At 43.6% G+C, this 27,411-nt stretch overlaps 4 protein-coding genes across 4 annotated transcripts; 3 read left to right on the top strand and 1 right to left on the bottom strand.

The window, feature by feature from the left end:
• Positions 1-61: 61 nt before the first annotated feature.
• vti1b (vesicle transport through interaction with t-SNAREs 1B) lies at positions 62-4,323 on the top strand. The gene is made up of 6 exons (XM_048228285.1): positions 62-290; positions 854-912; positions 1,190-1,384; positions 2,882-3,055; positions 3,195-3,256; positions 3,533-4,323. Exons 1-6 carry the CDS (start codon positions 194-196, stop codon positions 3,624-3,626), a joined length of 681 nt encoding a protein of 226 aa, XP_048084242.1. The 5' UTR covers positions 62-193; the 3' UTR covers positions 3,627-4,323.
• Positions 3,655-23,787, top strand: rbm25a (RNA binding motif protein 25a). Its single transcript, XM_048228286.1, is given in 20 exon segments — positions 3,655-4,057; positions 12,817-12,926; positions 13,130-13,179; positions 13,326-13,526; positions 13,637-13,694; positions 14,141-14,301; positions 14,772-14,982; positions 15,251-15,369; positions 18,489-18,614; positions 18,616-18,776; positions 19,203-19,314; positions 19,707-19,796; positions 19,917-19,990; positions 20,423-20,495; positions 20,498-20,710; positions 21,517-21,706; positions 22,153-22,463; positions 22,554-22,652; positions 22,812-22,859; positions 22,978-23,787. Coding segments are annotated over 20 exon segments (2,502 nt in total). The 5' UTR covers positions 3,655-4,055; the 3' UTR covers positions 23,071-23,787.
• Positions 4,672-9,251, bottom strand: arg2 (arginase 2). The gene is made up of 8 exons (XM_048228282.1): positions 9,025-9,251; positions 8,814-8,886; positions 6,879-7,053; positions 6,624-6,783; positions 6,345-6,439; positions 6,129-6,233; positions 5,789-5,925; positions 4,672-5,680 (listed from the first exon to the last, which is right to left on the bottom strand). The coding sequence occupies exons 1-8, from the start codon at positions 9,133-9,135 to the stop codon at positions 5,490-5,492; spliced, it is 1,047 nt and encodes a 348-aa protein (XP_048084239.1). The 5' UTR covers positions 9,136-9,251; the 3' UTR covers positions 4,672-5,489.
• Positions 23,788-23,929: 142 nt separating the features above from the next.
• kcnf1b (potassium voltage-gated channel, subfamily F, member 1b) lies at positions 23,930-26,889 on the top strand. Its single transcript, XM_048228281.1, has one exon. The coding sequence runs from the start codon at positions 25,239-25,241 to the stop codon at positions 26,700-26,702; it is 1,464 nt and encodes a 487-aa protein (XP_048084238.1). The 5' UTR covers positions 23,930-25,238; the 3' UTR covers positions 26,703-26,889.
• The last annotated feature ends 522 nt before the right edge of the window (positions 26,890-27,411 follow it).

The raw sequence follows: 27,411 nt of genomic DNA, 5'->3' as shown, positions 1-27,411 counted from the left end.
ATTGATTTCAACTAAGATAAATATATTGACCCAATAAAATGTTACACGCAGAGCAGGCAATAAGTAGGTCGCATAAAATCACGAGGAAGTGAATTTTCGCCGTCCCGAGGATTTTATTATCGCGGTAGTGCTTGTGTTTGTTTCTGTCTTATGCCTCAAATCATAAAGTTGTTGTGGTCTATACACTACCAACATGTCATCAGAAGAATTAGAAAAGTTACATGAGATTTACAAATCTCTGTATGACGAACTCGAGCTGATGCCCCAGCGGATCTTTCGATGTCACGGAGGTAAATAAACTTGACGTTATCCAAATAGCATAGTGCTAGCTAACGTTATTTTCGTTTGATGGAAAGAAGCTGGAGTGAGCCATTTATCTTTATTTGGTGTTACAAAACAAACACTGAGATTCAACAAGACTGAAGCGATCTTATAGTTATTGTATTTCTCAAACACTAACTTGCTATCATAAGTTAATTCATTTAGATCAAAGCACAGCAGATGCATTGGTGCACTGATGGGCCAACATTGTGCGATATGATAGGATTGGTGTAGACATTCTCAATTGTGTTAACAATTTCCCAACGGCTACCTTAAATGATCCCCCTCACTTAGTAACATTGTATAATATTAATTATCTATATCTAGATGGAAATCGTCTACTGTTCTAGAAATTAAGATTTAGATGCCTTACTATATATGCCGATTCTAAACAGCGATTTGATAAGACATCGTAATAAAATTATACAGTTACATTGGCCCTCTATTTTAGATAAAAAAATTAATGCAATCTCGTAATCAAATTTAAAATGTGAAGCTGCTGTGTAATGGACAAACTTCCTGATTTTTGTAGAGGAAAGGAAACGTTTGGTGCGGGTCTTCGATGAGAGAATTGGGGAAGCAGAAGAAGTTGTGAGTACATTTACCTTATACATTGCTGTGCAACAGCGCTTACAGATTCACAGTACAGAGTTTCATATGCAGCCTGTATTAGAAGTTCATGGAGATTGGAGAATGCCTGCCCTAACTGTCTTCAATTCCCGAGTATTGAAGTCAGTCATCTAGTCTCAGACAGCAGGGGGAGCCCTGTCACCAGACAGACTTGCTGTCTCACACCAGGTGTGTTTCTGTGCAGACTCAAACCATTGCATCATGTTAATTAATATTCCTGATGCTTTAAAATTCCCAGCTGCAAAGTATGGACCGGGAGCTCATCGGAGCTCCACCCTCCTTCCGAAACCCGATGAGCACCAAGATCCGGCTGTATAGGCGGGACCTGGGCAAACTACAGCGGGACGTCCGGAGCTCAGACCAGGGGTCAGGCCTGGCTGGTCGCCCAGGGGAGAACAGGCAGGGCATCTATGCCTCTCAGAATGACCATAGTGTAAGTACTGAAATCTGTATGCCATCTTGCCATTCATCAACTGGACCGTGGTAGTGTAGTGGCTAAGGAGCAGAGTTTGCATGCAATAGGGTCGTTCCTAACTGCCACTCCTAACTGCCGCTTGTTCAGGTGCAGTTCGCCAAAAGAATTGCAACAGTACCTCATTTTTGAAAGTCAGGCACACAGATCAAAAGTTATCTGCATTAATGTAACACCCAATAAGCCAAAACGCATTAATGAAGCGGTTGCTATGCTGGTTGCTAGGTTGTTGCTAGGGTAATTAAGATGGTTGCTAGGGTGTTGCTAGGGCAATTAGGATGGTTGCTAGGGTGTCCCTAACAAGATTTGTGAGACTCTGTACAGTATATTCTGCCCACTGTTACAGTTGTAAAGTACTGTTAAATTATTTTTTTTAAGTCAAGTGAAGTTTATTTATATAGCGCATTTCATACATGGAGGTCATTCAATGTGCTTTACACAAACAAAAGCAAACAGTAATAGCAAATAAAAGTATAGAAGACAAAATAAAAGACATAAGGTGGAATAATTTAAAGGCAGATTCAGAATTTGTAACTCAGCGCAGTTAATAGAATGCATCTGTGAACAATTTGGTCTTAAAGTCTAGATTTAAAACTGGCTACAGTTAGGGCCTTTTTGATGTCTTGGTTCCAGAGCTGAACCGCATAGCAGCTAAAAGCCGCTTCACCATGTTTAGTTTTAACAGCAGATTTTACTAACAGGTTTTTCTCCTGAGATCTGAGAGGTCGAGAAGGTGTCTACTGTAGAAGCATGTCTGATAGGTATTTAGGTCCTGCGCCATTTACTGATTTATAAACAAGCAGTAGTGCTTTAAAGTCAATTCTGTGACTAAAGGGTCATTCACACCAAGAACGATAACAATAACTATAAACAAATATCGTTCTCGTTAATATGAATGACGACGTTCACACATAAACTATAACGATAACGGCATGAAGAAAGATATCGTTGGGGATCACTTTCAGAGCGATTTTGAGAACGATAAAAAGCTAATAGCCAATCAGAACCCATCAAATTTCAGCCGTCACATTCATTAACATGAGGAGAGACTTTGTTTATTGTTGTTTAGTGTGGATGCTGTTATGGTTATAGTTATTGTTATCGTTATCGCAGGGACTTAAGAATTGGAGTAATGTGGTCAGTTCTTTTAGTTTTTGTGAGGACCCTAGCTGCTTCATTTTGTATCACCTGAAGCTGTTTGATAGCCTGTTTAGGAAGGCCTGTGAAAAGCCCATTGCAGTAATCAGCCCTGCTGGAGATAAATGCATGAATGAGTTTTTCTAAATCATTGAAATCAGCCTTTTAAGCTTGGCAATAATTTTGAGGAGGTAAAAAGCTGATTTAGTTATTGCTTTCATGTGTCTGTTGAAATTTTGATCACTGTCAATTAATACAGAAACATTTTGAACAGTATCCTTTGCTTTCAACCAATTTTCTCTCTCTCTCTCTCCTGTCCAGACTCATGTACAATCACAGCGGGCCCTGCTCATCCAGGGCACAGCATCACTCAACAATGCCACAGCCAGCATCGAGCGCAGCCAGCGGATTGCTGCAGAAACGGACCAGGTTGGCAATGACATCATTGAGGAGCTGGGCGAGCAGAGAGATCAACTGGACCGCACTCGTGACCGGGTGAGATTTTTTGAGAAAGGGAAAGAGAGGGATTTGCAATGCTTTGTGTGGTGAGAAAATGGAAAGAATAGTTTGTAATTAGGTGTGAAAGAGACCTAATCACCAAACAAGACATGTAGTTTTGGTTTTCTTTTTACAGCTGGTTCATACTGGAGAGAACTTAAGCAGAAGTAGAAAAATCCTCCGCTCTATGTCCCGACGGTGAGTAGATTTTTGGCAGCCTTCCAAGGTCTAGTCTGCCAGTCTAGGCAGGTGGTGTTGATGTGTTTGGGCTGTTGATATGCGTTATCAGTTCTTCCTGGTGAATGTGTTTTCGCTACCAGGGAGTAAAGTAGATCACGTGTATGTTATTGCGTAACACCTCAGAGGGGAAACACACCCATGCCTTTTAACCAATGTACAACACTGTTTGGAATTCCATTCAGTCCATACAAAAACAGTGGCCTCCATTGGTCTCTCTTTGTTTTTTTTTTACAGGCTTGTGACCAACAAACTGCTTCTGTCAGTCATTATCGTGATGGAGCTCGGCGTTCTCGGAGCTGTAGTGTACCTGAAGTTCTTCCGTAAATAGGTCACCTAGTTGTCCAAAAAATGTACAGCCAAGAGGCCAGAAGCACCCCACTATCTCTTTGTCACATCCTCCTCTCCTCTCCACTTCTCTTACTCTACCTTGATGATATACTGATAGCAAGGGACTCCATTTTCCTCCCCTACGAGCTCTTGCTCTCCCTCAGGGAGCTGCTGTTGTAAAGCAGTAAGAGGAGGAGTAGATGCTGTGCTTGGATGGTGTGTAATTACATTCAGTGAAAGGCTATGATTCTGAGCCAGATGGACCAAGTCTCGTCAGTGATTATAGACTGCGGCCGTTTCTGTACTGGATGTACTGGCTTTACCATCCTGGCCGCCCTGGAGAACTGAGCCACGGGAAAAAGGAGCACAGCAGTGATGAGCCTGTGGACTTGGGTCGAAAGAGACCCAGAGAAGACTTCTGAGCCATGAAATGTGAGTTCACTTCCCATGTCAGTGCTGCTGGCCCCACTCCCACTCGTGCCCGCCTTGTTTTTGTGTGGGTGTGAGTGTGTCCATGACGCACAGGGCAACTGTACATACTAATAGAGACTGAAATGAATCTTCCAATAATGAATATATTAATGTAACTTACAAAATATAATGTATTGATTAATGTGACTTTTAAGAGGTTAAGAGTTTTACTATTCAGTCTTATTCTTAGTATTAAATAAAGCACTGAATATCAGGTGTGGTACACATGGAGTTTTCCCATGGTGTGTTTTTGTTTAGTAGACCACCTGTAATGCCAGACTTGTTTGCATATCTGGCAAGAAGAGATTTCTGATTTTTTTTAAAAAAGTGTGTGTTTTGGAATCTAGAGGATGTGTGTACAGCCCGGAGCACCTGTTACTATGACACAAATTCTCATGAGCTGTGTGTGTAGACTCTGACACACTGACCTGTGCTCTGCTAGCTGTCTATTTATCTTGGTAGTAGACCGATACAGTGTGTTTACAACAACAGCATCTGTGGGACATCTTATCACAGGATGTCTTATAATTGGCAGGGAATATTAACTAAATTAATTATCAAGTCATCAAGGAGTCTGTAGTTCACTATTTTATTGAGTTCTGAATTATTTAGAAAGACAAGTAAAAGCAGGTCTACCATGAAATGTGTAAACAGACGTGGTATGTCATTTCAAAGGACAGTTGTTGCCATACCTTTTCACGTTTCAATTTCTCTGATAGTGATTTGTCTCCGGAAAAATTAAGTTATTTTCTTTGATTGGTACGTCATGACAAAACAGAATAAAAATATATCTACAAGGCTATACAAATTAAAACTATACATAGCAAAAAGTCACTCATGAGAATTTTCACACACTATAATGTACAACTATATAAAATAACTCATTAAAAACTGCACTTGGTCCTAAAGTGCAAACACTTGTCATTATTGCAAAGGTGCCACTGGCACAGCCAATGTGGATCAGTAGCCAAGGTCTTGCTAAATCCTGAAATAGCCAATGAAATAAATTCTGAAGCTGTCATTTAATTTTCAAACTTTCATTTCCCACACGTAAATTATGTACTTAGTCCATATTCAACTAATTACACCTGTAAACGAAGCTACAAACAGCAGTCCTGATGGCTTACTTACTAACATACACACTTGCACACATTCACCCCCTCACTGGACCTTAACTGTAAGAACCTGTATTCAGGCAATCATTTGTTCTGGTCTATGTATGAATTCAAGACGATGGACGACTTTTGAATTCAACACCTTGAGTGAGCAGAGTGTCCAACAGCATACTTCTACCAGCCACACTTGTGATCTTGTCTCAAAGCGAGACACTTGGAGGGCATTTGGAATGCAGAATCATGAGATGTGACAGTCCATAACTCAAGCGTTAGTGGCTCTACAGCCGCAGTTGCTCGGTGTCTTCCTTCGACGCAGGCTCCTCCTGGTAGACTCCGTGTGAGCCTTCACGCGTCTGTCCTAGTGATGCCGCGATTACGTCCACCGCTAGGCTGGCCGTGGACTCCACCGCCTCGCTGGTTGCGCCCAGAGTAGGGTTCACCTCCACCAGGTCCATAGCAGACAACAGCCCTACATCAGAAAAGAGCCCTTCATTGTCACAACATACCACCTCCATATTGTGTCTCTACTTGGTGTTCATATGGTAAATAATTGAGTGTGTATCTCCTTAGAGTTTACCTGTTTTGTGGATTTCCTCTGTGATATAAATGCCCTCTCTGTAAGTCAGTCCTCCGTTGACTGGGGTCCCAGTGGCCGGGGCCAGGGAAGGGTCGAAGGCATCAATATCAAAGCTCAGGTGTATCGGTCTTTGTTTCCTGTGCAAGAACAAGCAACATCCTGAATTACAAGGCAAGGTTTAAAGGCAAGCAGTTGTACTCTGTATTACTTCTCCTACATGTATTCACGGCTCCATTAGAGCAGGGTATCTGTTAGGGTACATTGTACTTTGTTCATTAGGTAATGCATTTAAAAACTTAATGTGAGCCATTTTAAAAGTATCTTTATACTTTTCTCTTACCTGGCCAAAAGATGATCAAGAGTGACCTCCATAACTCTCTGAATGCCCATTCTATCAATGTCTCTCATGGAAAAGTACTGGATTCCTAGGTTCTTCAGGATAATGCTGGATAATGAAAAAAAACACAAGGACATTATCTGAATGTGCTCACTTTACACAAACACAAATCAGTTAGATTAGGTGGCCTTTCTCAGCCGATATGAATGTTGTACTTACTGTTCGCCTGGGTCCACATCTCTCAGGCCAATGTAGACCAAATCCCTGGAGGCGAGGAAAGGCTTCATCCAAGAAAATCCTGGGATATCCGGCATCTGTGAGGACAAATGGGGCTGTTGTGTCAGGTTAGAGAGCACATTGTTATCTTTTTACGACATTTCATAGAAAGAGATATTCTAAGAACAATGCCAGAACATGCCTCAGGCCTCCCTGCTCTGCTTGACAGAGGGTACTGAGAGTTATGTAACAAGGGAACATAAAGGTAAGTGCTCAAATTACCTTGTCTCGGAGTTCCTTGAGCATGAAGGCCACCGATTGGCCGTGAAGGTTACCAGAAGGGGAGGTCATGGGCGTGTTGATGTCAGCATGGGCATCCACCCAGATCAGACACAGATCGGGGCACTGTTGAGCATGGCCTTGCACAGAGCCAATAGCAAGGCTGTGGGGGAAAAGAGGAGCTCTTAAATTCACATTTCTTCTTTTACGTTCTGAAGGATGCTCTTTGACAAAAAAGAAACCGAATCCGTGTGTTACCTGTGGTCTCCCCCGAGCAGGACACTGGTGTGTCCTGCCTCGATAGCGTGGCTCACAGCGCCGGCCAGAAGCTTGTTGGCCCGGCCCACGGTGCGTGGGAAAGGCACATGCATGTATGGCTCGTCATTTTCCAAATGCTGGAAATTCAGGTCTCCAAAGTCATGGACGGGGTAATCTGAAGAAATGAATTAGGTGTATAACTTTTATTATCGATTAAACCCTCCAAACATCACTGCACTCTCCACCTAATGCAAGGCAAAATCTGTGATTGACAGGACTAATGTTGGGAAGAGGGGTGTCACTTAATATGTTTGGAGAAGGGGTGTTGTGTTAGTACTCTGACTAGACATTTTCCATGTGTCCTATTTTCCCATGAGTCCCTAATCAGGTTTCCATTTGGGTCTGACCATCCCATCCCATTTTCCATGTAAACACACAGGAATCTTCTGGAAACTGCATAGGTTGCACTGCATAGTCTGTTATGTATCAATACATTAAGGAAGAGGGAGTGGTAGGCAAGCATGTAGTAAACAAGTTATTGTGGGAAGGAGAGGGAGGGGTTACCATCTGAAGACGATTGGTTTTAGGGAGTTGTATTACTTGGCCAGTGCATAAGAAAACTAATGATGCATCTTTTAACCACCCATAGTCGCATGGACAAAAATAGATCGGAACATTGCTGTTTTAGACATCAAAATGATTAGGCTGCATGCAAGAAGACGCTGATGCTCTGGCTTGGGACTTGTACCATGTATCAGATTCATATTGAGATCCCAGACGGTCAGTTATTTTTAAACCAAAACCACAGTCTGATCATCATTCTCCAGTAGGCCTATCACTGGCTTGTTGGACACTGAGTTGTTCGGACTTGTGGTGAGACTTTTGCTCAAGTATTGCCACGAAGACAAGCCTGATGCTTGCTTTCTTTTTCCGTTTTGAGTCTTGGGAACGGTAGGCTACCGTGCTCAATATTATCCTCTAACTCGCAAGGATGAAACCAGTGCCCATAATACTGTTCATTTCTCACGCTGAATAAGCATGTTCAGCGCATGACGATGTGCCAAATGTATGCCAGTCGTCCACATCCGACCACTGAAAAACGTCGCTCCTAAGATAGCTCTAATATCATATTACGCGCTACAGGCCTTGCGCAACTAATCAGACGTGGCGACGCAATGTTTATCTGTTTCGCAGCTGACTACCACTCGGAAAAAGCTATATATATCGAAATGACTTGCACATTCCCGAGGAACAACCTTGGACAAAAAAAAACTATGCGAGTGGAACTGTGCCCCTTAAGATGTTCACAATGCAAATCACCTTACATTGAACAAAACACTCAAGTGTACAATGAATAAGGTTGGTATGATATTTTTGCCTGTTCTAGTTTTCAAGGCCATATAATTGCCAGAACGACTATCACAGCGAGGAATCGGTTTGTTGTGGATTACATAAGTGTAGCCTATCTCGCCATCCATTTTATGATCCTCTGGTTTTTACAGGGCAACATTTAGTTGTGGGTGGTAACTTCACATGACTATGCCGAAAGACATGACAAAACCATAGGACAAAACCCGTTTGCGTCAGTGGGCGGGAGGTTGCAGCGGAGAACATGACGCACGACCAAACCCCTTCTCGCAGTCCATGTGGTCACAAAAATCGCCGAATTCCCCCCAATTTTAAACAGTCACCTGAAGCATCATAATCCCTCTGAACTGTTAATCTGTCGTAATCGCCACAACACTGAAATTGAACAATGCCTAATTGTTTTAGACCCTCAGGCTACTGATTTGCCAGATCATGATGTAAGAGCCAGATTGCCTACTTCCGAGAGGATGTCCTCGTCCAGAAAATGGCAACTAGAGTTGAGATATTGGGTACATTTAGGCTGCATGTTAAATGTAGGCTTTATCAGCATAGTAGGCTAAGGTTTACCTAGATTTGACAGTCTCTCAACTAGACCGGCATCCCGGATGGCTTTTGGTCCGTGCTCGACTCCTCTTCTTTTCTGAAACATGAAAGTAGGCTACGTTATGTTATGGATTCAGCCAACTTTATGTGGGCGACATGACGAGATACCAAATAAAATACCATAAGAGTTTTACTTCGTATTCTGAACATTTCAAAAGATCTAGCATTTCCTTACCTGTCCTTTTGAAAACGGAGCTCCCAAAATAGCGACTGAATGCGCCCGGCTATTTTGACAGGCGTGAAGTTGTGTTCTAAGAAGACGAGAAAGAGATCCTCTTAAAGCCATTGTGTTGAGTTTTAGAAAGTCTTTAAGTTCTCTTACAACGATAGTCGACGGTTTGGGAGAACAAGGGAAATGAGATGCTGTTCGCTTTCAGATGGATGCTGATTCTGAAAGTGACGCTCGCGCGTTTTGTCTTTTGGACCATTATCTCATTCATATTCATGAGGAACGAGCGTCATAGACTAAGGAATTGTCCCTGCAACAAACCGAAAAAGCGGACATAATTTAAAGAATCTTTAACAGACCTAATTTTTCCTCAAATTGTAGTAACCTAAGCGCTTACTAACGGCTTCATTTTAACACTATAAACAAAAACAGTTAGAGTTATATGACTGTTTAGGCTACTTAAATGCTGGTGTCTATGCCCATTTATGGTGAGGGGGTTACGTCAGGTTTGGTGACACACCTTCACTCGAACCAATGAAAAGCCCGTTTGCGAGGGTTTGTTCGAAGGGAGTGCTGGGTGGAAAGCCACATGCAGAGGTCTCCAGTTGCTTACAGTAGGACATTTCCTACAACCATGCCTCTGGTGTTTTTCTCAGCCACACGTTCTGCTGGTCACAACGTGACCTAATAAATGCCCAGTTGGGTATATATTTCACTGTAACACGTTTAGATCCCATCTTTCTGTGGACTGAGAGAGAGAAAGCATGAAATCATGAAACTGATAATCAAATCAACTGGTTGTGTTTTTGCAATAGAGCATCATCATGTGTAGGCCTAATTGGTTTATGGCATAGGCTAACTAGAAAATGTAATTTCGAGGAAATTACCAGTGCATGAAAATATAAACATACTGTATATTAACATAAAATGCCAAACAAACTTTTATTGGGAAACAGTTGGCAGGAGTCATAGTTGATAACAACTGACAGTTGAAATGGCTGAACAGTTAAATAGTTGAGTAGTTTAAATAGTTAAATTATTTAATAGTGAATTATTGTAGTGAGGACATGTATTTTGAAACAGTTGTGGGCAGAGGAAATAGTAGTCTTAAGATAGCCAGATTGTATGCTTAAAGCCTGAGACAGAGTATATAGTTTAAAAGTTGAATGTAGATAGTGTAATGGATGTTGATAGACAGAAAGTTGAATGGATGTTGCTAGGCAGATTGTTTAATGGATGTTGATGGATAGTTTAATGGGTGGATGAGTGAATGGTTTGAAGAGGATGAGTGGATAGAAAGTTGGATGGAATGTGCCCTATATCCTTGTAGAATGGAGAGACACAGAGAGTTGGCCTAGTTAAGCAGAAAGCAGTTGATACAGGTGCAATCAGTTTAACTGGCCCTTTGATGGGTCCTAGTTGAGCAGCTGGAAGTTGATACAGGTGCAAATCAAGTTAATTAGTCCATTGCGATCTCATAGTGCTAATATAAAGTCTGTGGGGAAAATAAGCTTGTTTTTTGTTAATATCTCAAAAAGTATAAAGTTTACAAAAGTGAAAAATACATTCCTCAAGTGTCCTTTTCAAGACCTACGTTACAAAGTTTGAACGAAGTTTCAATCCCCCGTTATGCAGACCAGAGTAAACCTTCGCTGCACTAATGTCAATGGAGACTTGTGGAATTTTACCAATAAATTGGTCATTATGTCTTTCTGGATTTGTTGAGGATTCTTTGGAAAATGTTGTCATAATCTAAGTGTTTGGGATCATTTCAAGCTTAAAAGTGTAATTTTTTAGTGTTCGGATTTGTAATAAAATAACTTAATATCAGACCATGCTGCTGCCAGTTACTGTCCGGTAGTTGGCAGGCTAGTTAGCCTCTTAGCTAAGGTAACATTTTAAACGGCGAAGTGTAATTTCTTTGAAATGACAACTAGCTGAATAACATTACTGACATTAGTTAAAGTGGATAGTTTATACTCAAGTGAATTTGGAACAGTATATTAAGTTTAAGCGAAGTCCTTCAACTACTAGTCACTTGTTAGCGCATAGTTGTATTGCTATAGCTACTCCCATCCACTTATATAGCATTTTAAGATAGCGTTAGCTAGCTAGCTAGCTCGGTTCACACGACTAATTAAATTATTCATATCATGTCCTAAAGAATGATTCATTGGTATCATACATGATTATAGACAATAATACTGTGAACACAATTATGTTTATCTGTTCATACTGCTTATTGAGAGAAAGTTTATTTAGTGACGTAAGGTGACACTCCCACTTATGCAGACCGGAACTGTCCTGTTTTGCTCTATCTTTTACTGTCTATGGGGTTGCTCCAACGTTGCTCTATCTTGCTAGTAATCAAGGATCTTTGCTACAGTCTCAGACCCTCTCACATCCAAAGGGTCACATCGTTTTTAAGTAACAGACTGGACGGGGCGACGTGATTCGCCAGCGTACCCGTACACAGACATATGGCTACGACAGGAAAAAAACAAATGAACAGTAGCCTAATAAGTAAATTAATAAATAAAAATCTGTAGCCTAAGTGAAATTCAATCAGTTCATTGGTTACGCCTAATGTCACATTGAACAGCAGCATGATGTTCATTGAACAGCCCAAACAACAAGCAACTTTTGGCTGTAGCGTGGTGCTCCAGGCTTGCGATAATATAATATCAAACAGCTCAAACCAGGTCAGAACCGCATCGGCTCAGATTATGTGGCAACCGGTCGCCACCTGGTGGTAAAACTACACACATTATCTTTTTTGTTCGTCTCTATCCCAGAGTACCTTGCGCTAGAACGCTGCTACTGCTGCTAGTCAGCTCACATTCGTCCATCTTATTCTGTGCCTCATACATGCGCATACTGCTAATTGACCGGCGTATAATATTCTAACGTTTCTTTGGGGATTTCTTATTAGTATTTCATCTTATTAGTTATTAATAGGTATATGTTACTACGTTATCAAGGGATTCTGGGTGAAATAATCCTGAAATAAAGGAAAACGAGGGTAAGCTTAATTGTTTCTTGCTATTAGCTAACATTAGCTCCCAGCTAGCTAGCCTTGCTAATATGGATAGTTGTTGCCAATTTGGTAGCCGAAGAGTTAACGTTAGCTAGTATTATGTTAATGTTAACTGAACCATAACGTTAGACTAATGGCGGTGCACTTGGCGACAGTGGCACACACACAATTATGGCCAAAAAATGGGCAGTTCATGTAGTGGTGCTACCATACTTTGGATAGCAAAGTTGTTGAGTATTGTTTATTTGACAGCTAACATAACTTACTACTGTGTAATGATAGCTTGGTTAAAATCCTTTGAGCGAAATTAAGCTAAACAGTTATTGTTAAGTAATGCTGGTTTGAGTTGACGGATAACATTGTGTTTAACTCAGTCAACGCTGTTAAGCTTTGCAGCATCAATACCCAGTTGGCCTGGTAAAAAATGTAGTAGCTGCTATTCGATTCACAGGTTAACGTTAACATTACAGTTGGGAAACGCCAATGAACCGCATTTTCATTATTAGGGAGGTTGTTCGTTTGACTGACATCATCATTCAAAAAGCTGTGATAGCATGTTATATATAATCAGTAACTTAACGTTAATTGATGCAAGATACTTTTGTAGGTCAATTCCATTGTCATCTTGTTAACTAGCCAAATACACAACGTTTGTCAATACACCAATAGCTAATAGCTTGGTTGGTAACGTAGCGGACTACTTTAACAGGCCGATTTGCAGTGCCATTTTGTCCTAACGGAAATGTTTAACGTTACATTAGGTACCTTTCCACCGATATGTCGTACCCCCCTCACCTAAATCGGATTCCCCAGCTGCCTCCTGGTATCCCCCCTCCACAATTTGGAGGGTATCCTCCCACAGTGCCTCCAGGTAAGTAAAGGAACAACTTTTGATAATCTGAGGTATTTGTTAAGAAAACATTTGGGGTAACAGTTCTGATTAATTTAAAATGCTTTGTTAAATAAATGACTATGAGTACAATGAGGGTTTGAATTCTATAGTAAATCATTGTTGTGTGTCATTTGTTGCCCTTAACGGAAGTCACTTTGACCTTTTGTTGTTCCATGTTGAAGGAGCTCCAATGATTCCAGTTCACATGGGCATAATGACGCCTGCACCAACGGTAAGCCACAGTGCAATGTTGCTGTCTGCTATAAACTTGGCTTACTAAGTGATGCAGTTGTGCACACTTGAGGGATGTAAGTCTAGTAGACACAGATAGCTTATACAAAATGTATGAATTTTTGTTTTTTGGATGGGTGGCTGTAGGTACTGGTCCCCTCCACAGTATCTGTGACACAGAAGCCAACAGTGGTAAGGAAGGAGGCAATCACAACACAAGCCAAGGGGACAGAGGAGAGTAGTAACAACACCAACACTACTGCCACCACTGGTGGCCCAACCACCACAGTGTTTGTGGGAAACATTTCAGAAAAAGCTTCAGACATGCTTGTCCGACAGCTTCTATCGGTGAGTGAAGACTGCTGCAAGGGCTTTGCATATTCATTAATCGCTTTATGTCACATCAACTATGCTTGGTGAACTTATTGACCGGACTTTTATATGTTTTGTCATCACAGAAGTGTGGCCTGGTTCTCAGCTGGAAAAGAGTCCAGGGAGCCTCTGGAAAACTTCAAGGTAAAAACAAAACAGGTAAAACCATTTCTGATATACTTACCACCCCTCCCCATCATTACAATTCACCATCCTCCAAATGGCCCCACCCCACTGGTGTCCCTACAACCAAGCAGAGCTACTGTGATCCAAGAAGATGCATGCTGGGAAGGCCTATGTGAAAGGTGGGAGGCTGTACTGTAGGACTTGTGGAGCATGCTGCTTGCACAGGGTTTGGCCTGAGAGGGAGAGCTAGAGAAAGAACCCAGATGTTTTTTTTGTCTTTGAATGCCTTGTCAATCCACACTTATCCTCGTTCCTGCTCTTAGTCCAAAGCCCGCTCACTTTCCCTCACATTTTGTTCCCTCACCATCGCGTGTCCATCACACTAGTTAGTAAGCACAAACGGCATCTGTACTGGGCACATGACTGACTCTCTTACCCGTTCTCCCTTCTCCTCTCCCCTCAAGCGTTTGGGTTCTGTGAGTACAAGGAACCTGAGTCCACCCTCCGGGCCCTGCGGCTGCTCCACGAGCTGCAGATCGGGGACAAGAAGCTGCTGGTGAAGGTCGACGCCAAGACCAAGGCCCAGCTGGACGAGTGGAAGGCCAAGAAAAGAAATGCCAATGGGGTGTGTAATCTGTCTATTGTATTTTTTCCTGTGATTTTTTCTTTTCTACAATGCCATTTTAATTCAGATGGTTCCCAATTTAGTAACACCAATCCAAACTCACTCACGGTTCATTGCATTTAGTAATTATAGCACTCTTTTTATGCAGAACTGCTTTCGTAACATGCAGATACTGTATGCATTTCCAATCGTAGATGATCACAAATATCATCTCAGTATGTGTACTCCCTGATAGTTGATTCCAATGATGTAAGCTGCTTGCTTCACTAGTTTAGCAAGAGGAACAACGGCAAAACTACAGCTTGATGTTTTAGGTACTTTTTGGAACCAGTTGCGCTTAGAAACGAGTTAATAATTTTTGTCCCCCTAGGCTTATTTACCCATGGGTTCTTTTTGTCCAGATCTCGGGCTTTAACCTTCTTCTTTCTTTAACCTTCGGCTTTCCACATATTTCCATGATCTCTTGACAGGCAGCAAAGCCTGAGGATGGTACAAAGGACGAGGACGATGAAGAGGAGAGTTTGGATGAAGAGACAAAGCGCCGGGACCAGACCGTGAAAGGGGCAATCGAAGGCCTAATTCGTGAGTACTCCAGTGAGCTCAATGCCCCCTCTCAGGACTCGGACTCACACCCCCGCAAGAAGCGGAAAGAGAAGAAAGAGGAGGTAACATTATCACTCTGTACCACCACATGCCATTCATTTAGTTAAGACTATCTTGCACTGGCTATGATGTAACAGAACACAGGGACTGTTTTTATGTACAAACTTGTATGTATTCACTTAATTGAAATGGTAGTATGCTAACATTGTAATATTCCTTATTGAATGCAGTGTATTGGTAATTGTTATATGTTGATGTGATTGAATGGATCCTGTGACGACGGCAGGGTTTGTTTCTAATCTCTATTCTTTTAAAGTCTTAAACTCTTCACTCTGAAGTATGTTAGCCCTTCTCAGTCTGTTTACTTTGTTTCTGTCCTAGGAGGATATCAATGCCATCGAGATGGAGGAGGACAAAAGAGACTTAATATCCAGAGAGATCAGCAAGTTCAGAGACACTCACAAGGTAACAGTTATGTCTTTGTATTTTTATATTTGGCCTTGGGCTGTTTGAACATTGATTGCCCAATTGTGTGTTGCCTTGATTAGTATAATCACAATCTTAATCACAACAGTGCAGAAATAGTCAACTGTTTGAAGTAGTGTAGCGACAATTTTGGATTTGAAATACAAGAGATGAAGTAGATTAACCGCTCTTCATTACCTTTACACAATATTCTATTGGGTTATATGTATCCATACTTACTGAAAGTTCTGAAGTAGATTGAGATTACCATCTCGTAAATCTCACGTCATGTCCGTATGGGGGTTAAGAGAAAAATGTAGAGTAGGACCAATTCAAAACACAAAAGTGCATGGATATTATGTAAACTTCCCTTAAAGCTAATCTATTCATTAAACCCCACCATTATGATAGAGATCATATGGTGACTAAAGCAAGATGAATCTCAGAGCTTTGGAAAAAGTTGCGTGGATAGGATGTAAGTATGAGCTTCTTTTTCTTCTTTACACGTCTTGGGCGCCCCCTTCTGGAGGATCTGCTAATGGGGCAACTGGCTCACGGGCCTCCTTTATGAACAGCAGCTGCCTCAAAGCCCCGGGAAGGCAGTGGTACTTCTGACTCGGATTTTTCCCTCCCGCTAGTGTTGTGTTGATTACACAGTATTCATGGTCGTGTAGGGGCTGTATTAGTCATCGGCCAAGAGCTTAGTGAACCATTGCGGGTCCTTCCTCATGAAGTGTTTTTTTCCATAATTTCCCCCCTTTTTGAGTAATTGCTAACTATTTCATGGGGATAGCTAAATAACCACTGCGGCCATTTTGCCTGCAGTCTGTGCTAGAGTAGGGGGCGCCCCCCCACAGCACGCTGGTGTTCTGAAGACTTGACCGGTAAGACCACTGTATGTCTCCTGTGTCCATTTATCTTTACTTTCCACTCTCCCCTCTCTGTCTTATTTATTTACGTCTCTGTTTGTTCTATTTTGTCCTTTTTTCTTTTTGAGCTTTTCAGTGTCCACATGCTTCTTAGAACAATGATTCATCAGTGCAGTGTAGATGGCTCAGACTTGTTTTATCCTGATGGCTCGTCCCATTCTGTGTTAGTTTATGTGAAGACCTGGCATCTGTGGCCCTCTGTGATGGAGGGGTTTATACATTACCCAGTGGCAGTGCTAAAAATGAGCAGTCTGTTCCCATTTGCTCAAGGAAGTTGAAGAATAAGGTCCATTAATCAGAGAGTTGCTGCATTTGCAGTCTGATCAGTCATCATACGACATCTCATTAGTCTTCTATGACAGCCAGATATTGCTATTCCATTGTCATAGTGTACAGTTTGAAAGATAAATGTTACTGTTAAAATGCTTATGATCTTAAGTTCAAGAGACTAAACATGCAAGACTTAATGGTCATACCATATTAAGAATACAGATGATGCAGCATTTGTAAAAAAAAAAATGGGGCCTTAAATCAGTGCAACAGGAAATATGAACATTATTATAACAACAATACTGGCATTCAGTGTTTTAGTTCTCCCCTGAAGTCTCACTAAGGAGGTAAGTCCAAACATTACGATACGGAGGGATTGCAGTATTAGAGTAAGAGTGGCCTCTGGCATTTTAGGGATATTCTGTCCCTGTGTTTGTCTTTCTGTCCTTTTTTTTGGCGCTTTTCCCCACTTCCTTCTTCTCACCTCCCTGACATAAGACCCCTCAACTCTCTCCTCTGGTCGTTTTGGACCTTTATTTATGGAACATGGGAGTAGAGAGTCAACCTTGTGTATGTATGAGGTCTTTTCTAAAAGTTCCCGTGAGTTGGGGGCTCTTTGGCTTGGCTGGTGAGTTTCTCTCTCTGTGTTTGATGTTGGTCCTGGATTCTGGCGAACCACCTGAAGACTCTGTCTGGGTAAGACTGCTTCTTATATGATTTCAAATGTGTATTTCCATCTTTAAGAACAAAACAAAGCAAAACATAACCAGGACATGAAGTGCTCCTACACACTGACTGTTAAAATGTGTGCCCAGTGTTCTCCTCCTCCCTTAATCTAGGTCATTTCTATGTGTGCACTTTTTCCATAGACTTGGATGGTTAGTGGTAGGGTTCACTTTTGTGTACCCAGCCGTGCGTGTGACGAATGGTTTGTGAATGGTTTGACCTGCTCTTCCTTCTAGGCCTAGCATATAGGCCAGTAAAATGCAGTGAAGCGCTGAATCCGTAGTTCGCCGTCTGTAAGTCCCAAACCACTAGTTTCATGCAGAAGCAGCTGTTTTCTTGCTCCAGTGACTGAAGCGCTTCTCTTTGCTTTCCTCTACTTCTAGGTACTTAAAGATTGTTAACATTTTGTCCATTTGTCCAGTTCTATTTAGGAAATGTGTTTACTTGTTTGTATCTGTCATCCAACCAGTTTATATATGTGGGTGTTTTGGTGTGGACGCAAAGTGGTTTCCAGTATCTGTGTGTCTATTGCTGTTGTGTATGGTAGGCTGGATTCTGTAGATGCCAGAGATATAGTCATGGAAAAACAAACAACTGCTACCCAGTTAAATAAAACTATCAAGGAAAGGCCATAGAGACAAGGGCATTAGATGGCATACCATTATAGGAGTGACCCACAGAGGCTCAGTAGGAGCATTCTGGTGTTAATTCCAATTTGCATGCATACCATTGTGTAACCAGGTATTTGCGTGATGGGTAGCAGATAGCAGCCTAATTCTTTGAGAGTTGCTCACACATACATGTGACTGGTGGCAGCTTCCTCCCTTTGTTTTCATGTACCTCTAGTGGTTTGCACCACCTTATGAAGCTGAGCAGATGGCCTCCCAGGGAGCATCAGTCATCATTCAATAGAGAGTGTGTGTGTGTGTGTGTGCGTGTGTGCGTGTGTGCGTGTGTGTGTGTGTTTGCCTGCCTGTGAACGTGTTGGCTGTAAATAAGTAATTGAGACTGTAAACCACTTTCAATAAAATGTTTCATCAATAAAATGTTTCACAAATAAAAAAAAACCAGTGACACATTATTGTATCCTCTTGTTGGGTTCTCTGAGCTCCCAGAGCTGGTCAGCTGTCTTGTGGCGCGTCAGGCTAAACTGCTGTGCGTGTTCCCCTGTACTCTTTGCTGGGTCCCTGACAGAAACTGGAGGAGGAGAAGGAGAAGGAGCGGCTGGAGCTGGAGCGCGAGCGGCGGGAGCGGGACAAGGAGCTGCCTTGAGGAGCGCGAAGGAGGGACCGGAGGGACGAGAGGAGAGAAGGAGATTGGCCGAAGCGACCTCAAGGAGCGGGAGAAGGAGCGCGAGAGGGAGCGCGAGCGAGACCGAGACCGCGACAGGGAGTGGGAGAGGAACAAGGAGAGGGAGCGCGAGCGCGAGAGGGAGCGCGAGGAGAGGAGCCGCGACCGGAGCCGTGACCGCAGCAGGTCCAGGTGAGTGCTGCAGCACAGACGCAAAAGTGAGTCCTGTTGGACCGGCCCTTAACAACATGAACATGTGCTTTGCCTTTTGTTGCTCTCAGCAACACAAGTGCAGTCTACCCGCTGAAATAGTTTAAGTTTGTTTCCCTAGATAGAAGAACTTGTATAGTTTCTCAAGTTGTATTTACTTTTTTAGAATGTCAAGGTTGTTTTCAGTTTGCGAGGGCTAAAAAACTACAACTTTGATCGGACAGTTTCGGCCTGGCAAAACCCTTTGAGGCAAAGTGCAGTAGAATCCATAGTCTGAAGAAACTTCTGATGGAAGCCTTTAGGGTTTCAGATGCGTAGACAGGCCTTGATCTACCCTGAGGGTGTAGCATCTGTCCGTCTTTGTGATGGAAACGTTGATGTCATCTCCGTCTCCCGTTTGTGTTCAAGGGAGCGTAACCGGGAAGAGAAGAAGAGAGACCGGGAGGAGGATGAGGAGGAGGCGTACGAACGGCGGAAACTTGAGAGGAAGCTCAGGGAGAAGGAGGCCGCCTACCAAGAGGTACTTTTTATACCCTTTCAACTTTCTATTACCCAACCCCAAGGACAAAAGCAGGGTTTATGGCTAAAATAGTCAGCCTGAGAAAATGATTGGAGGCCAGCTCATGGGTGTAGAAAGAAAGTAGTTTCACCATGAAGTATTATTGTTACTGGTATATGCTTTTTTGTCCATGTGAACTGCATATATATATATATATATATATATATATATATTATAAATAAATAAATAAATAAATAAATAAATAAATAAATATAAATGGAGCACTGAAGGGTAAAAAGCTTGGAGTTGAATAGGACATCTGTACAGATAAGTCCACTGGGGAGTTCAGAGTGTTCACTGGATGTGCACTTTGGAGACATGCCAAATGAACAGTGTGACCTGTGATCCTACAGCGGCTGAAGAACTGGGAGATCAGGGAGAGGAAGAAAGCGCGGGATTACAGCAAAGATGCTGAAAGAGAAGACGAGCGACGTCGAGAAATGGTAAGAAAAATCCCACGTGCGTGTATGTATTTGATCAAGTACCAGGACTGTGGTACGTCTTGATACAGATACCTATTTCCTTTTGTGTCTGGGTGCCATTTTATCCATGTGACCCCTCAGGCTAAAGAGGCCAAACGGCTGAAGGAGTTTTTGGAGGATTACGACGATGATCGGGACGACCCAAAATACTACAGGTTGGTCCACTCATTGGGCTTTGAGCTTAAGTTGTTTGTGAATAACCAAGAGCTATGGCCACAGCAATGTTCCAGTCTATAGTCAATGTAGCTATGATGGGAATTGTACAGGAAGAGATTGATTTCAGGGTCTATTTTGTCAACTTTTCCCAGTGTAGTTGACATACAGTTACCAAGAGAGGATGATCAGTTTGATAATCAAAAAAACTTCCAATGATTCATTAATTGATGAATTTGGCCAAACAAATATTCAAAGATTTATTAAAAACACTAATGATGAGTTTGTTATAGAATCTTTTTGAGACTTCCTTACCTATCAGCTTTGGCATCTAAAGATGTTCTGTAAGTGGAGAAGATATGCATAGAACTGTAATGTTGTCAAGAAAAGTGGAAATGACATGAAGTTGACCTGTTCCCTAACTTGTCCACCAGGGGGAGTGCTCTTCAGAAGCGCACGAGGGACCGCGAGAAGGAGCAGGAGAGGAGGAGGAGGAGGAGGAGGAGGAGGAGGAGGAGGAGGAGGAGGAGGAGGAGGAGGAGGAGGAGGAGGAGGAGGAGGAGGAGGAGGAGGAGGAGGAGGAGGAGGAGGAGGAGGAGGAGGAGGAGGAGGAGGAGGAGGAGGAGGAGGAGGAGGAGGAGGAGGAGGAGGAGGAGGAGGAGGAGGAGGAGGAGGAGGAGGAGGAGGAGGAGGAGGAGGAGGAGGAGGAGGAGGAGGAGGAGGAGGAGGAGGAGGAGGAGGAGGAGGAGGAGGAGGAGGAGGAGGAGGAGGAGGAGGAGGAGGAGGAGGAGGAGGAGGAGGAGGAGGAGGAGGAGGAGGAGGAGGAGGAGGAGGAGGAGGAGGAGGAGGAGGAGGAGGAGGAGGAGGAGGAGGAGGAGGAGGAGGAGGAGGAGGAGGAGGAGGAGGAGGAGGAGGAGGAGGAGGAGGAGGAGGAGGAGGAGGAGGAGGAGGAGGAGGAGGAGGAGGAGGAGGAGGAGGAGGAGGAGGAGGAGGAGGAGGAGGAGGAGGAGGAGGAGGAGGAGGAGGAGGAGGAGGAGGAGGAGGAGGAGGAGGAGGAGGAGGAGGAGGAGGAGGAGGAGGAGGAGGAGGAGGAGGAGGAGGAGGAGGAGGAGGAGGAGGAGGAGGAGGAGGAGGAGGAGGAGGAGGAGGAGGAGGAGGAGGAGGAGGAGGAGGAGGAGGAGGAGGAGGAGGAGGAGGAGGAGGAGGAGGAGGAGGAGGAGGAGGAGGAGGAGGAGGAGGAGGAGGAGGAGGAGGAGGAGGAGGAGGAGGAGGAGGAGGAGGAGGAGGAGGAGGAGGAGGAGGAGGAGGAGGAGGAGGAGGAGGAGGAGGAGGAGGAGGAGGAGGAGGAGGAGGAGGAGGAGGAGGAGGAGGAGGAGGAGGAGGAGGAGGAGGAGGAGGAGGAGGAGGAGGAGGAGGAGGAGGAGGAGGAGGAGGAGGAGGAGGAGGAGGAGGAGGAGGAGGAGGAGGAGGAGGAGGAGGAGGAGGGGAGGAGGAGGAGGAGGAGGAGGAGGAGGATGCTTCCGAGGTCAAGCCCTGCCTGAAGCCCACGCTCCGGCCAATCACCTCGGCGCCGTCCATCTCCTCCGCCAGTGGCAATGGCACACCCCTCACACCCGGCAACGAGTCGCCCTGCGGCATCATCATCCCCCATGAGAACTCGCCGGAAGCCCAGCCTACTGAGGAGCACCGGCCAAAGATCGGCCTCAGCCTCAAGCTAGGTGAGAGGAGCACTCATGGGACAGCAGGCTTACTGCATGGTCGATAAATGCTGTATTCATTTGAGAATGGTCTCAAAGGCAAAGTTAATGTTTCCAATTTTGCAGATAAAAAAAAAAAAAACACTAATTCTTTACAAAATTATTCTAGGAACCAACTCAAGTTAGAAAAAGGACAAAATAGTCAAATCCTCTGTAATTGAGCAAAATCGCACATCCTCTGGCTAGTGAAATGTGAAAGCTCAGTGCCGTTATCTTGGGTGTTCTGCTATGAACTCTTAATCTTTAAACTAGTCGTGTGACGACAAGTCGGCATCAGATAAGCTTTGCCAGAAAGATTCTTATCAGTTGAGAAGCTGAGAAATGGAGTTGTGGAGAGCCTGATACAACACTGTGAGCGATGCTGGGGGAGTTAACCCTGTGACCCTTTCCTCTTGTCTGTTCATCAGGAGCCGCAGGCAGCCCTGGTCAGCCACACGTGGTCAAGCGCAAGAAGCTTGCGACAGTGGACAGTGTCTTCAACCGCTTCGATGAGGAAGAGGAATCGGAGGCGCCCCGCAAGCGCAAGCTGGTGCCGCTGGACTACGGCGAGGACGACCGCGGCGGCAACCTGGGACTGGACGGTCTGGACGTGAGCGCGACCAAGGGCGGCGCCAACAGCGAAGAGAAGCGCCGGCACATCAAGAGCCTGATCGAGAAGATCCCTACGGCCAAGACGGAGCTCTTCTCCTACCCACTGGACTGGTCCATAGTAGACTCGGTGAGGCTGCCGACAACTCTCTGCTAACATGTGCACAAGCTGGCGCAGTGGAATTGGCTTCTGATTGAGTGCGTTGTGTTTCCCCCACAGACTCTAATGGAGCGGCGGATTAGGCCATGGATCAACAAGAAGATCATCGAGTACATTGGCGAGGAGGAGGCCACTCTGGTTGACTTTGTATGCTCCAAGGTTAGAATGAAAGTGACTGACAAAAATAATTAGTGATTTATTATTAGTTAATTATTAATGAATAATTAGTCAATCTTATTCAGTCCTGTTTCCAGTGACTGGCATTGTGAGTACTGTGTCATGCCCTATGGATGTGTAATGTGTTGCCCTGCTTCACAGGTGATGGCGCACAGCACCCCACAAACTATACTCGATGATGTTGCCATGGTGAGTCCTTAACTCATTCAGTTCCATTAGTTTTTAAACATGAATACAAATCATGTGTGTTTAATGTGTATGATGACAACATTGATTAATACTGTTACTGTCTGTGGTCTCTTTAAAGGTGCTGGATGAGGAAGCTGAGGTCTTCATAGTGAAAATGTGGCGGCTGCTGATTTATGAAACTGAGGCCAAGAAGATAGGCCTGGTGAAGTAAAGGTTCCGGTTAGAGGGGCGAAGTCTGTCTGCCCTGCCTGTGCCCTCCCCCCCCAGACTATTTATTTAACCCCATGCAGACTATGGGTCCTCAGAAACGGCACGACCACAAGAGCATGGGCCTACACACCCCTGTCCTGCTAGAGAGAAAGCTCCTGTACAAAGTGGTGTGTATGTATGTATGGTATGTATTTGTGTGTGTGTGCGTGTGCGTGCGTTTGTGTGCGTGCACATGTGGTTGGGTGTGCGTGTGTGTGTGTGTGTGTGTGTGTGTGTTAAAGGGAGAGAGATGTTAATGTGGAAGTGCTAAAATGTGACCTGGCTCCATGGCCAATCTGTTGGCCAAATAGGGGTGAGATGGACTATGGCCTGTTGCGGTTTCTTTTTTTAAATATGGCTCCTGCCACCAAAGTTCAGCCTTCTCCGCCATGCACTTGCTTCCAGTTTGGATGATCGATGAGCACTCAGGGCGACTCTTCTGACAGGTGTCACTAAGAGGACTGCCCTGGTTTATCATAGTCTGTATTTATAATGAGCTTGGCAGGAGGCCCACCCAGATCATTGAAGAGACCGGATGAAAGTTTGTTTTGGAATGTGGGGTCTGTCTTTGAAATGTTTTGGTTTTTGAGAAATATGGGTGCTTTGCACTCTGACCCACAAGACTTTTGTGTCCATAGTAAGTGTCCATGACTATAAAATTAAATAATGCTTTCCTAAATGCGCTCCAAGCATTTTATTCCCAACTGAGTTGGTGTGACCTAATGGGCTGTGCAGCATGACATGACAAAATTAACTTCATTGCCTTTGTAATAAGTAGACCTCTTCAATCCTGGTAGTGTTTTAACACCTAATGTGCATATGTCATTCACTTCACCACTCATCTAATTAATTAGTGTTTGAATCGCTCCAGGATATTAGTTAATGAGACAGCTGGCTATGAGCAGTATGATTCAAACATGTATCTAAAGAGAAGTGAACACAGAGACGAACAGGAGATTTTCTTTACTAGGAATGTTGATGGTGTGTGGGTTTATCGAATAGAAGTTTTACTTTTATTGATCTTCAATCAATATGAAATCTAAAGTATAGCACAACGTAGCAGCCAGTGGAGTGGGGAGATGTCTGTGCTCAGGCCTGTACTCTAGCACAGGGCCGGTATGGACACTACATATGTTCTGCTCAAGAACATTGTAATCACACTGCTTTCAGTCAGATGTGCACCGAGCAAGGTTAGACTGGGGACGTGCTGGACAATGTACACAGTGAGCAGCATTGGTAAAAACCTTCCCCATCAGAAAATAGTTCAACGCAAAAGTATTTCAGGTATTTGTACCCTGGGGGTGACTATTTTGGCGAAAGGTAATTAAGGATATTTTTTATATATATTTAAAGGACGAGAAATACGAACGAAATCGGATGTTCAATAATCATTAATGAATTGCACTCAGTTTTGCCGCATAGCTTCTGATGAGCCAGCGGATGGCGCAATTTGAGCGAACAGGCGTGGTGTTGCCCTCAATAACACAAGTCCACTACTGTTTTTGAATGCTGTTGAAGTAGCAGTAACGCTGCCTGATCTCGCCGCTGTGAATATGGTTTCCTAATCATAGCATCTACATAGCCTACACTTTTGCCATCAATAGGCCTACACGAGATAGCACTCTTCAGTACAATAGTTTTCAAATATAACTTTACAATCGTGTTTGTCCTTGGAATGGTGATTATATTTAAATTGTTTCCTGTATGTATAGACTATCCTGCATTCCTTGGTTATGCGCATAGAGCCAGACTGAATAAATCAACTACTTTAACTGCGGCGGGAGGAGGGAAAGAGGGACGATTATATGGTGATGTATGAGTGAGTAAGGGGGGGGGAGAGAGAGAGAGAGAGAGAGAGACCTGTTACTGGATAATAAACTGGTGTTGCGCGGCGTCGGAAGCGCGCGCTCTTACACCTTATCAGGATTAAATGTACTCTTCCATTGACTTTGTCTGTTGTCTGAGTCTGTTTAAAACACTTATTCTTCTTAGACGTTTTTTTTTTTGAAGGCAGTTTGTTATGTTTATTTTTTATTATTATTATGCTCATAAGTCTCCGGTGAAACTACCAAAAACATCTCTTCAACGTTTTGGTGACCATTCTTGACTGTCAAGAAACTGAAAAGCGCTATGTGGACTTTACCTAAACCGCGATATGCGAACTGCAAAACGTCTGAAGCGAGCGAGGACACGGAAATTGCCGTCAACATCGGCGGTGTAAGGGTGGTGTTATGTGGGGAAATGTTAAATCGTTATCCGGAGAGTCGGTTGGCGGAGTTGGTGAACCTCTCGACTCAAAGTTTTGATGTGATTTCGGGCCTTTGCGATGACTACGACCCCAGTAAAAAGGAATTCTACTTTGACAGAGACCCTGATTCTTTCAAATGTATAATCGAGGTCTACTATTTTGACGAGATCCACATGAAAAGAGGCATTTGTCCCATCTGTTTTATAAAGGAGATGGAGTTTTGGAAAATTGACTTGAATTACTTGGATGAATGCTGCAAGTACAGTTTAAGCGAGAAAGAGGAAGAGTTAGCTGAAATCGCCGACAAAGTTAAACTTATCCTGGATGATCTTGAGGGGGACCCAGCACTGAGCCGTTCTCAGCGTTACCAAAAGTTCCTGTGGAAACTGATGGAAAAGCCCGAGTCCTCATATCCCGCTCGCGTAATCGCCATTGTATCTTTTTTATTTATTCTTGTATCCTCTGTGGTAATGTGTTTAGGGACTATTCCAGACCTTCAAGTGGAGGACGTCGAGGGAAATCTCATTGAACATCCGACTGTGGATGCCATTGAGACGGTCTGCATTGGCTGGTTCACGGTGGAGTATGTGCTTCGCTTCATTTCATCGCCAAATAAAGTGCGCTTTGCGCTCGCCTTTATGAATGTAGTTGACTTTTTAGCCATAATGCCCTTCTATGTAGTGTTGATCCTGACATACCTGGGCACTGCAATGATGGAGCTGGCCAACGTGCAACAGGCAGTCCAGGCACTGCGCATAATGCGCATTGCGCGAATCTTCAAGCTTGCGCGCCATTCTTCAGGGCTGCAAACTCTCACCTATGCGCTGAAAAGAAGCTTCAAAGAATTGGGTCTGTTGCTCATGTACATGGGGGTAGGAATCTTTGTGTTTTCCGCTCTGGCATACACCATGGAACAGAGTCACCCAGAAACCCTGTTCAAGAGCATTCCCCAGTCTTTCTGGTGGGCTATCATCACCATGACGACCGTTGGATATGGAGACATCTATCCGAAAACTACATTGGGCAGGTGTAACGCTGCCATCAGCTTCCTGTGCGGGGTAATCGCTATTGCGTTGCCAATTCACCCCATCATCAACAACTTCGTCATCTACTACAATAAGCAGAAGGTGCTAGAGACCGCTGCCAAACATGAACTTGAGCTCATGGAGCTTCAGTCTCTTGAGGTTGAAGTGCGTAAATCACCGACGTCGGATGCTGCTGCAGAGGAATGGGGAAGCAGGGGAAGCAGCATACGCGCATCACGCAGTGATACCCACATTCCATTGCTGACAGGGACAAACAGGACTCAGAAAGAACCTGTGAAGGAACATTGTGCAACATACTGACCGTCTCACACTTGAATAATTCTGTTAACTCCTGGAAGACATGCGTATTTGCTGCGCTTATTTATGTGGCTTTTGTCCCAAAGAAACAAATGGAACATTATAACTGTATATTTTGGTGGATGTCTGTTAATAAGTGCGACATGCTTACTGTAGTTCATTCATGCATGATAAATAAACTGCATGCCAAGCATCTCGTTTTTTTAGAGGCAATAAACAGCAAGTGACTGTATTTTCCCCAAAATGACACGCACGCCCACAGCTCCAGTGCCAAAATAATTTAGAGAGCCAGAAATAATGGAGACAAATAGTCCCAGTAAAAAGCAGCACTCACTTCATGCTATTTTCAGTTGTAGTCTGGCTACACCTTTTTTAAGATCACTATTTTGACAGTCATATAGGCAAATGTATTATAATGTATAGGTGCATAAGGTTTCAGAAAATAAATCATAAGCAGCCTTCTACTCCCAAAACGTCACTCTTGCCAAATTGTTTAGACATTTGGGATTTAATTGTATGATTTATTTATCTATCTGAGATAAAAAAAAAAAAAAATTGTCAGCAGCTAGTCCATTACTTGTCAAGAGTCCAAGACCTTTAGCATGAAATCGAGATTTTAGATATAGTAGTTAGATATATAGTTAAGTTATAATAGTTAGATTTATAGTATAAGATGTTTGATGGTCTTTTGGGCCCCCACCGTCGGCAGCGC

Source organism: Alosa alosa, chromosome 19 (assembly GCF_017589495.1).
Source record: "Alosa alosa isolate M-15738 ecotype Scorff River chromosome 19, AALO_Geno_1.1, whole genome shotgun sequence".
NCBI classification, from domain to species: domain Eukaryota; kingdom Metazoa; phylum Chordata; class Actinopteri; order Clupeiformes; family Clupeidae; genus Alosa; species Alosa alosa.
This window is presented reverse-complemented; position numbering and strand designations above follow the sequence as displayed.